General features: G+C 29.2%; 2 protein-coding genes across 3 annotated transcripts; one reads left to right on the top strand and one right to left on the bottom strand.

The window, feature by feature from the left end:
• The first annotated feature begins 603 nt into the window (after positions 1–603).
• On the top strand, positions 604–8,455 carry LOC127063247 (prolyl endopeptidase-like). Of its 2 annotated transcripts, none has more exons than XM_050992745.1 (14): positions 604–960; positions 1,831–1,941; positions 2,143–2,256; positions 2,786–3,009; positions 3,077–3,264; positions 3,354–3,579; positions 3,660–3,819; positions 3,913–4,113; positions 4,185–4,367; positions 4,455–4,568; positions 4,643–4,791; positions 4,885–5,097; positions 5,474–5,801; positions 5,892–8,455. In XM_050992745.1, exons 3-14 carry the CDS (start codon positions 2,188–2,190, stop codon positions 5,955–5,957), a joined length of 2,121 nt encoding a protein of 706 aa, XP_050848702.1. In that variant the 5' UTR covers positions 604–960; positions 1,831–1,941; positions 2,143–2,187; the 3' UTR covers positions 5,958–8,455. The 2 variants fall into 2 exon arrangements, with proteins under 2 accessions (XP_050848702.1, XP_050848692.1); XM_050992735.1 differs by lacking the exon at positions 604–960 and having other exon boundaries at positions 1,769–1,941; positions 5,892–5,958; positions 6,436–8,455.
• Positions 4,822–10,815, bottom strand: LOC127063339 (phospholipase ABHD3). Its single transcript, XM_050992988.1, has 7 exons — positions 10,526–10,815; positions 8,950–9,119; positions 8,555–8,765; positions 7,783–7,895; positions 7,324–7,561; positions 7,012–7,177; positions 4,822–6,886 (listed from the first exon to the last, which is right to left on the bottom strand). Exons 1-7 carry the CDS (start codon positions 10,631–10,633, stop codon positions 6,705–6,707), a joined length of 1,188 nt encoding a protein of 395 aa, XP_050848945.1. The 5' UTR covers positions 10,634–10,815; the 3' UTR covers positions 4,822–6,704.
• Positions 10,816–10,905: the final 90 nt, after the last annotated feature.

Below are 10,905 nucleotides of genomic sequence, written 5' to 3'. Positions count from 1 at the left end.
TTATATATTAAATTAATTTATGCAATAAAAATGTATGTATTTATATATATATATATAGGTTAGATCAAAAGTCGTTAAACGATTTGAAAAGTCAATTAAAACTCTTTTCGAGACTTCGCAGGCTTGTACTTACATAGGCTTTGTAGTTTTACAAACCTGAAAAAAAATATCCTAAAAAGTTCTCTCGAAAAGAGAGTAATTGATTTCAAGGAATGTTTGATACATCTAGGGACTTTTAATCTAACCAGTACAAAAAGTCAAGTCTATTCTTTAGAACTACAAATTTCTAACTGGATCGTTACAAATGTTTCGTCTTAAACGAAATAATGAATAATTAATAAATTTCAACGTTTATTAATAATTAATAAACACGAGCTTGCACGCATACTTTTGAGATAATTAACGATTACAAATCAAATAAATTTATTTTCAGCGTACACATAAATAAAATAAATTCGTTTACGAATATTTATTCATTATTACATAAACATATTATATATATATATTCATACACACATATATATATATATATATATATATATATATCAGCAAGAGAAAATAACATCGATAATAGTTGAATCTTCTTTATCGACCGTATCAAAGTCTAATCGAACTTCTGAGAAATCATTGTAACGCGGAACATTGTTTGTCTCTGTATCAATTATATGAAATAATAGTAGCTTTTGGAAAAAAAATATCGTACGAATTTGTTAAAAAGAATAAAAGTGTAATCCCGTCGATGGGGTTAATGGCCATCCCAGATATGACGTAGAGGTTATGCCGATATTCCCTATTGGCTGGCTAATGTCTCGTAGAAAGTCACGTTTACGTGTCAATTATTATCATACGCTATTAAGAGGGGGCAATTAAGGCCACTGGATAAGACATATATCTTCTTTACTCTCATCCTGGACTCCCCTTGGATTCTCTACCAATTTGTAATACGATCGTTCAAGTTATGTACGTATATATATGTGTGTGATGTATGTATATATGTTATTTGACGGATAAAAGAAAAAAAAAGAAAAAAAAAATTGTTTTCGTAAATTTCGTAAATTATTTTCGTAAATTTCATAAATTATTTTCTAGCGATAATAAATATAATTTTTAGATTTCTTTCATTTTCAACGATTACGAATTATTTATTCAATATATCTTCCTTCCTCTTAATTGTAATCTTATCTAATCTTTATAAATCTAAAAAACGATATTATCTTTGTCGATAACATTTCGTTTCGTTTCTATCAAGCGAATATCTTATGTGAAAATAAATATTTTTGCCGTATTAAAATTTGAAGTATGAAAATTATTAATTTTATATTTGATCGAATGAATTCTCTATCGCGTTGTATTCGCAGTGAGGAATAACCTTAAAAAAAGATTCTAATAAATTGTACTACGATAAAACGATGAATTCATAATTATCAGTTAAGCGAAAAATTTATATATATATATATATACCGTTCGTTTTATAGAAAAATTCTATAACGTTATATATAAATGTACACACGTATCATTTGTCATTTTCTGATAAATATATATATATATATAATTATATATATAGAAAATGATCATGACATAATATTTTATTATCGATAGCAATAATTCTGTATATACGATAAGATTAGAAGCATATATAATACATAAATATATATATTTATCGGAAAATATGAAATGTGATTAATAACAAAGTATTATGAATATAATATTACGAATTAGTTAAACATAATCAAAAATATACGGAGAGAGAGTTCAGTCGATAGTAAGATGTATGGAATGACGACTGCTGTTCCTGTTCTATCACCCTTCTTACTGGTAAACGTATTTCAGAGGCAGCTTTTTAGGAGTGCCATAGGGATCGACAGGAACGTTTTAAGAAACACGTTAAGCTCTGCTAACTTACGTCTAATCCGTATTTCATCGTTTTCGAAGACGACAAAAGTAAGGGTATAATATAAACGTGCTGCGTAATCTTTGTTTTTTTATCTTTTTTTTTCCTTTCTTTCTTTCTCTCTCTCTCTATATATATATATATATATATTTCTCTCTTTCTCTCTCTCTCTTTATCTTTCGAATATCTCCTTTCTTCTTGCATTCCTTATTCTCTTAATATCGTTACACGAACATCTTCTGCACAATTAGGCTTTTTACGATCGAGGACCAAGGAACAAGATAAAATCAACAACAATGACAAAATTGCAATATCCAGTTGTTCGTCGCGACGAAACTATCATTGAAAATTATCACGGTGTTGAGGTTAGTATACATTTTTCATTATTCGATTATAGAGGTTATGTCAAATTTTCTCTCTCTCTCTCTGTCTGTCTGTCTGTCTGTCTGTTTGTCTCTCTTTCTTTTTTCTCTTTTCACTACTACGACTGGCCAATGCTTCAAATTTGAAAAACATTTATGTATTTATTTCGAAGTAGGCACGTTTATCTAAAAATGTTTTTGATAGATTATTCTCTTTCTTATTTTCAAGAAATTTGACTTCTTTCTGGAAAATAATATAAACGTATATATTTTTTTTTTTATTGACTCGTAATGGGCGAACAAAGAGAATCTTATCAGTATGATTGGCAGAATATTTTTCTCTCTTGTATAGTAAATATATGTAAACGAAAAGTTCTGATATTTATAAACATATCATTAATTTGTATTCTTACTGATATATTTAAAATATTTTATAGCGAATAAAATATTTAAAATATGTGATAGATACAAGGGCATTATTAAAAAAAAACTACGCATTTGTACGGTCTAACGAATTGAATTGATTGTACAGATATCCGATCCATATAGATGGTTAGAAGATCCAAATTCACAAGAAACAGAATCTTTTATTGAAACGCAAAATGCATTAACCAAACCGTATTTAGCTTCGTGCAAATGGCGTCAGGATATTCACGATAGATTAAAACAATTATGGGATTTTCCTAAATATATGTGTCCTGCCAAACATGGAAATAAATATTACTTTTACAAGAATACCGGCTTGCAAAATCAAAGGTAATATAAAGAAAAATTCTATTTGTTTGTATTTTGATTTTCACTTAACGACTGATATTGCTTTCAGCGTATTATACGTACAAGATACCTTAGATAGCGAACCTCAAGTATTTCTCGATCCAAATACTCTTTCCGAGGATGGCACTGTTGCAATATCATTTAGCAAATTTAGCGAAGATGGTAGTATCTTCGCATACGGATTATCCAGTAGCGGTTCAGATTGGAACACGATACATTTTATCAATGCAAATACTGGTACGGTGAATATACCTTTAATGCTGAGGTATGCTTAAATATAATTTCTTTCATAATTTTGTTATTAATTTTTATGTTAATTATAATAGGCGAAAAATATCCTGAGGTATTGGAAAGAGTAAAATTTTCACCTTTGACTTGGACTCATGATAACGTGGGTATCTTTTATGGACACTATCGCGATCAAAAGGGAAAAGTTGATGGATTAGAGACACAAGACGATCAGAATCAAAAACTGTGCTATCATCGTGTAGGTACACCACAGTCGGAGGATGTGGTTGTAATAGAATTCCCAGAAGAACCATTGTGGAGGATGTAAGTAATATTAAAAATCTTTTACATGCAACTGATTAATTTGCGCAACAAATTGTTTATATTTATTTCTATTTCTTTAGAGGAGCACAGGTTTCTGATTGTGGAAAATGGTTAATTGTTACACCATTAAAAGATTGTCGCGATAATCTAGTATACTTCACGGAATTAAAACCTGACTCCAAAATAGATGGTTTATTGCCACTGACGCAAGTCGTTGATAAACTCGAAGCCGATTATGAAGTTAGTAAAATGTATTTCTAGCATTACAATTTAAAAATATCATTGTTTTATCTATACGAATAATAACGATGATGATTATTATTTTATTATCAGTACGTCACAAATGTTGGTACCAAAGCTATATTTCGTACGAACAAGAATGCCTCAAACTTTAAATTAATAGCAATAGATTTGCTAGATTATAAAGAAGATAAATGGACTGAATTGTTACCTGAACATCCTGATAACGTTTTGGACTGGGCTACTGCAGTCGATGGAGATAAGTTTGTTGCCTGTTACATACAAGATGTTAAAGTTAGTGCATTTGTATTAGATCATTGAATTTAAATATAATCATCATGAAATTAATTTATATAAATTTTTAGAATATTTTGCAATTGCATAGTTTAACAACTGGTAAAGTACTAAGAACGTTTCCACTAGACGTTGGTACGATCGTTGGTTTTTCTGGAGATAAAAAGTATTCCGAAATATTTTATCAATTCACATCCTTTTTAACGCCTGGAATCATATACATGACTGATCTTAAAAATGACGATGAACCAAAAGTTAGTATTAGCGACAAATGAGTCAAATATATCGATGAAAGTAATTTTCTAAATACGTTGACATACTTTTTCTTTTTTTTTTTTTAGGTATATCGTGAAATCAAAGTAAAAAATTTTAATCCGTGTTTGTATAAAACGTCACAGGTATTTTATACTAGTAAAGACGGTACTCAAATTCCTATGTTTATCGTTATGAAAAGTGTAAGTATGTTTAATAAAATTGAGACCTGAACGAGTTCTTAAAAAAAAAAAATAAAATAAATATTGCACTTTAGGATGCAGTTTTGGATAATTCTATGCCAGCTTTACTTTATGGATATGGTGGTTTCAATGTTAGTATCCAACCGGTATTTAGCGTAACAAGGCTTGTCTTTGTCCAACATTTGAATGGTGTTCTTGCTATTCCAAATATTCGCGGTGGAGGGTAAGAATACGTAATTAATAATATAGTTAATTATATTATTGACATTTATATTATTATATATATATACATCATTAATTATTTTTTATCGTTCAGAGAATATGGAGAAAAATGGCACAATGGTGGTCGACTACTTAATAAGCAAAACGTATTCGATGATTTTCAATGTGCAGCAGAATATCTTATAGACAATGGCTATACTACATCTAGTAAATTAACTATTCAAGGAGGAAGTAATGGTGGATTGTTGGTAGCTGCTTGTATAAATCAGCGACCGAGTTTATTTGGTGCTGCTATCGCACAAGTCGGGTTAGTTATTTTCTTTCTTATTAAAAAATAATATTGACACGTTTACTGTCTAATATAATATAATCGATATATTCGTTTAATATCTCTTTTATGGCTTTTTCAATAAATATATCCATATAAATATATTGATAAAAGATACAAAAGGATTCATCGTCATATTTTTCACATTTTACTTTTATTTTCTTTTTTTTTCTTTCTTTTTCTTTTTTTTTTTTTTTTCTTAAATTCAATTCTTTAAATGTAAGATAAAATCTTTAAAAGACTTTTGAAAAGTTAAAAAAAAAAAAATATCTGTGGAATGTTTTTCATGACGTTATCGAAAAAGAAGTTGATTAATTTAAAAGTATGTCTTTTATCTTATAATATATTTTTTCAGTGTGATGGATATGTTACGCTTTCATAAGTTTACGATCGGTTCTGCTTGGGTCTCCGATTACGGAAGTTCAGAAAATCCGAAGCATTTTGCAAATTTAATTAAATATTCACCATTACACAATGTTAAGATACCAAAAGATGGTTCTCAATATCCAGCTACATTGCTTTTAACAGCCGATCACGATGATCGTGTTGTCCCGTTACATAGTCTTAAGCTCATAGCCACTTTACAATATACGCTTGGAAATGTACCAAATCAAACAAATCCACTACTCGCAAGAATAGATACTAAGGCTGGCCATGGCGGTGGAAAACCAACCACTAAAGTTGTTAGTATTATTTATTAATTAAATTTCAACTACGTCACACACGTTATTAACAATCGTATAAACATTCGATTTTGTTCTGTTTGTTTTTAGATCGAGGAGAACACAGACATTTTATCGTTCATCGTCCAAGCTTTGAATTTAAAATTCAAGCTATAACGTATGTAAATGTTATATATTACTGTTTGTACATCTTCTAAAATTATTACGGGGGTTCAGGTATTATTATTTGTGATATAATATAATCGTCGTCGGAAAAAAACAATTTATTTGCGTAAATGTTTATGAAAGATAAATGCATACGCGTGTTTCACATACTTCTTCCTTCTTCTTTTTCTATTTTTCTTTTCTTTTCCTTTTTTTCTTTTTTACTTTTCTTGTTAATAAATTATTAAAAATTATTTCACGCATATGAAACGCTATCGTACGGACAACTATAGTTGATATTCGAAGAAAAATAATCACTTCATATATATATTTTATAAATAAGTATAATTTTATGTATATATGTATAATGAGATTTTTCTTCGTATGGCTAAATCATAATTAACGCATACAATGCAATCTATGAATAATAATAATACTAAAACTTCGCCCGTTTTTTTATATATATATATTTTTTTTAATTTTATTTTAGGAATGTATTGTTGGCGTTTTAATCATCGTCGTGTAACGTGTCGTTTTTAATATATTTATATATATATATATATTTACACATGTATTGTATGTACGTATACATATATATATATGTATATTATATATATATATATAAAGAAAAAAAGAAGAAAACAAAAAAAGACAAGTAATAACTTACAATGGCACACCTTGATCAATCGCCCCGAATAATTACTAAAAATGTTTGCATCGACGATTCTCTTCGATGATGTCAAAACAACGATACATCTTTTAATGGGAAAGTAAATCCATACCAGTGGTAAATAGAGCAGTGTAATATTGGCAAAATAGTTTGCTTATATATTGTTCCTCTTTTACTGGCCAAAAACCTTCGAGGAATCCAATGTGACCACCGCGCGAAGTTACCACGATGGCGACGTTTTCAGTTTTGCTAAATTCGTTTAGTGGTATGGCTATAAATTAAAATAATCGTTATGTTTTAAACCATTTTGTTACTTACTTAGGATAAATAGTTACGAATTTTTTTCTTTATTTTTTTACTACTTTATCTATCTTTTTGTTTTGTTTTTTTATTTACCTTCTAACGGTTGGAATGGATCATCCGCCGCATTAAGGCATAACACCGGTACCTCCATTAAATGCAATTTATCATGTAACGTTGCTTTCTGATAATACTCTTCGACGTCTTTGAAACCAAATTGCTTGGTCGTAAAGTTCGAATCGAATTCTCGTACGGTTTGACTCTGAAAATATATGAATATATTGTAAATAGGAAAATAAGAAAAATAATGCAGGAGGTTCTATTCTTTTTTCTTTTTCTTCTTGTAGTCAACTTTTTGTCCTTTAAAATTTTTATTTCACATTTAATCGCGTTGTATTATATACTCACACGTAAGACGTCGTTCATATCCACGTTTTCTAAGCCAGTCTCCAAAGAGGAGTAATATTTTTTTACCGTACGACAAAGATTACTAGCTAAATGCTTATTCAACATCAAATTTATATAATTATCTTCGATGTTTTTTGTTGCGGCAAATACGTTCCAAGGCACTGAGATGATAAAACATCCCTTTAATTTATCTTTCGCAGCTTCACCGTTTTGTGCTAGATAATTACCCAATATCAATCTGAAATATAATACAACAAATATATATGTATGTATGTATGTATGTATGTATGTATCTATGTATGTATGTGTGCATATATATATTATATTGTATATATATATACACACACACACATGTACGAGAATAATAATACAAACTTCTATTTACAAAATAAAATTAATTTTTAGATGTTTTAATTGGTACAAGGAAAGAAAAAAAAAAAAAGAGATAAATATCCTTACCCTCCCATTGAAATACCAGTTGCACCGAGGGGAACATTAGGATGTAATTTTTTTAAATGCTCGATAATCTCTGCCAGATCGTCGCAATTAGCGGCGCAATAAGTCCGTGGTGTCTATTGTTAGTAGTAAATAGAGAGAAGAACAAAAACAAAAAAAAAAAAAAAGAAAAGAAAATGATAATGAACATGTTAATTTTGTCAACGTTTTTCGCATAAATATACATACATATATAAATACGTCATATATAATTAAATTTATCTTAGTACGTATGTACTCGCGCATATTGTCATTTAATCATTCATTCAAATGACTTATGAGTCACTTTGAATGTTAGTAACTCGTGTCGATACTAGAGAGCCCTAAACGAGAATAACGGGTCGACGGTAAATTACAAGATAGTGTCACGCGATGGTAACTGCTCAATAGAGAACGATTTCGTAACGGGGAGTTAACGTTAATGAAATTGTATTAAATAGAACTGCCGGGGTACACGGGTGTGTATATGTGTATGTATGTTTGTGGTGTGTACGTGCGTGTGTACATGTACGTAAATGCGCACGCGTGTATGTGTCGTACTAGTTGGACTTACTATTGATAACTGTATCACGAATTGTCTACTACTGATTATTGTAATCTTAATAAATCATAAACGAGAATTCGTTCGATAATATTTAAAAAAAAAAAAAAAAAAAAAAAAAAATTATGATAATAATAATTATTATTATTATTATTAATATCGTTTTCTATTTATTTCTTTTTCTTTTTCCTTTACCTTCAATTTAACACCACCCAATCCTCTGTTATTGAATATTACGCATCTTATACGTGATTTCTTGGCTGCTGATACCAGACATTTGATATATTCCGTATTACTAGCACCGGTAAGACCTGGTAAAATGATAACAATTGGTGACGTAGTCGGACAGTTTTCCTCAGCCCAATCTAAAGCAACCTCGCCGCCATCGGACAATGTGAAAATTTCTCTGTGTGGAAATAAAACGTTAATATGACGTAATAGGATCAATCGAGATTCGTCATATCTATATTTATATATCTATTTCTTACTCTTTTTCTCATTCTTTTACATTCTCTTATTCGATTATTCACTCACTCACTCACTCACTCACTCACTCACTCATTCGTTCTTGTTACTATCTATCTACCAACCTGCGGTAATGAATTGTTGGTAATACACGTGCTCTAACTATACTTGCTAATACGGTTTGCGCTCGTGATTCGAAACACCATAGAGTAGGCCAAAATTTATTTTTCACCAATGGCACATGATCCTCTAAAAAGGAACGAAATGGTCCTTTCGCGCATACCAATAATGGGGTCTACACAAAGTATATATTAACATTATAATTATTATTCATGTATTTTATTATTTTTATATTTATTCGTATTTTTTTATTTTATTATTATTCGATCTCATAGATTGTGAGAAAGAGAGAGAGAAAAGAAAAAAGAAATAGAAAAGAAAAACAATTTAACATGTAAACCTTGAGATAACATAATATTCGATTTCTTACGTCATACATAAATTAATAAATAAATAAATAAAACGTCGACATTTCATTAAAAATGACAACCTTGAAAATGATTGCTCAGTTGAGAATCGATAAGAATCTATTACCGTATGAAATATATTACTTTTCTTTTTCTTTTCTTTTCTTTTTTTTCTTGTGATAATAATTGAAATAACGTTTAAGAGATATAGATATATCGAATTTATTAATGGCTATATTTTCTTTCTTTTTCATTTCTTTTTTATCTTTTTTCTTTTTTGCTTTATTATTCTATGATTAACGTGTAATTATGTTTTTTGATTTATTATTACTATTACTATTATTATTATTATTATTATTATTATTTTAATAATTTAGTAAAAACTAAGTGTTCTAATAAACCAATTACACACACACATACGCACAAGGGTAAAATACCGACTGTCGTTGCATGTCTCACGCGAAAGACAAAATACGCTGGCAAATATGCTACAATTTTTGTCTTTTCTTTTTTTTTTTTGTTTTGTTTTTCACCTTAACGTTTAAAAGAAACAGAAAAGAAAAGAAAAAGAAAAGAAAAAAAAAGTAAACGAAAGAAAAAAGTTTGATAAAAATTTTTCGAGATTTAATTTCGCCGGAGAGAAAACGAAAAGGCTATCTAAATACCTCGGGCTTAATTCGAATCTAAATTATTAATGTTTTATCGATAACATTGAATTATAAACACACGGTTGCTAACCGAAGAAAGAAAGAAAGAAAGAAAGAAAGAAAGAAAGAAAGAAATTTATAAAGAAAATTACAAACTCCAATTCGAATATTCCGTACTTAGATATTTTTTCAAATTCGCGATTGGCGCGCTGCGTGCACTATATAATTTTAAATGCGTTCGTATTGGATAATTAAAAAAAATATACTCATTTATTAACCAACAAAAAATTATGAAACACGAAGATCTTAGATAATTTCTAGTATATATATGTATATATATACAATCATATATGCATACATACATACATACATATATATACATATAATTATATATATGTAACTATATAATTATATATACATATATAATTAAGTACATATATATAAAACTATATATATAACTATATATACATATATAAGCAGATATAGAAATATATATATATGTATATCTAATAAATATACATATATAACTAGATATAGTAATCCTGTTACGTAAAATAACAGTTCTCTATATTTAATGATTTACTTACTTTAACGACCTCGAAAAGGTAATAAAAGCTGAAACCAATTCCGAATAAAGCTCCATAATAAAGCTTCGGAACCGATGATATATTTTCGAAAATATCTAGAACCACCATCGTTCGTCAGATGAAATGAGCAACGTTCGTCGCGTTTGAACGACTTATAGATACCGATTATTATAGATACCGACACCGACACCGACACCGACACCACACGACACAACGACGACGACGACGACGACGCCGACGACGACGAGGTGGATGATGATGATGAAAACTACCACTCATCGAGTTTTATTCTAAAGATTCGCTAGGTACGAGCGCTGCCTGCGTATTGCGGCTTTTTCATTGCGACACTAGCGACACCATGTTACCGCAGCGCCAAATAA

The sequence above is a fragment of the Vespula vulgaris genome, chromosome 1, assembly GCF_905475345.1.
Source record: "Vespula vulgaris chromosome 1, iyVesVulg1.1, whole genome shotgun sequence".
Taxonomy (NCBI): domain Eukaryota; kingdom Metazoa; phylum Arthropoda; class Insecta; order Hymenoptera; family Vespidae; genus Vespula; species Vespula vulgaris.
Note: the sequence above shows the minus strand (reverse complement) of the source record. Positions and strands in the feature narration are given on the sequence as shown.

Coding starts and splice junctions, on each gene's coding strand:
- LOC127063247 (XM_050992735.1), top strand. CDS start 1,777: ATGACGACTGCTGTTCCTGTTCTATCACCCTTCTTACTGGTAAACGTA. Junction 3,010..3,076: donor ACCGGCTTGCAAAATCAAAG/GTAATATAAAGA, acceptor TATTGCTTTCAG/CGTATTATACGTACAAGATA. Junction 3,820..3,912: donor AACTCGAAGCCGATTATGAA/GTTAGTAAAATG, acceptor TTTTATTATCAG/TACGTCACAAATGTTGGTAC.
- LOC127063339 (XM_050992988.1), bottom strand. CDS start 10,633: ATGGTGGTTCTAGATATTTTCGAAAATATATCATCGGTTCCGAAGCTT. Junction 8,766..8,949: donor CCAACAATTCATTACCGCAG/GTTGGTAGATAG, acceptor ATTTCCACACAG/AGAAATTTTCACATTGTCCG. Junction 7,896..8,554: donor TGGGTGGTGTTAAATTGAAG/GTAAAGGAAAAA, acceptor TACTAACAATAG/ACACCACGGACTTATTGCGC.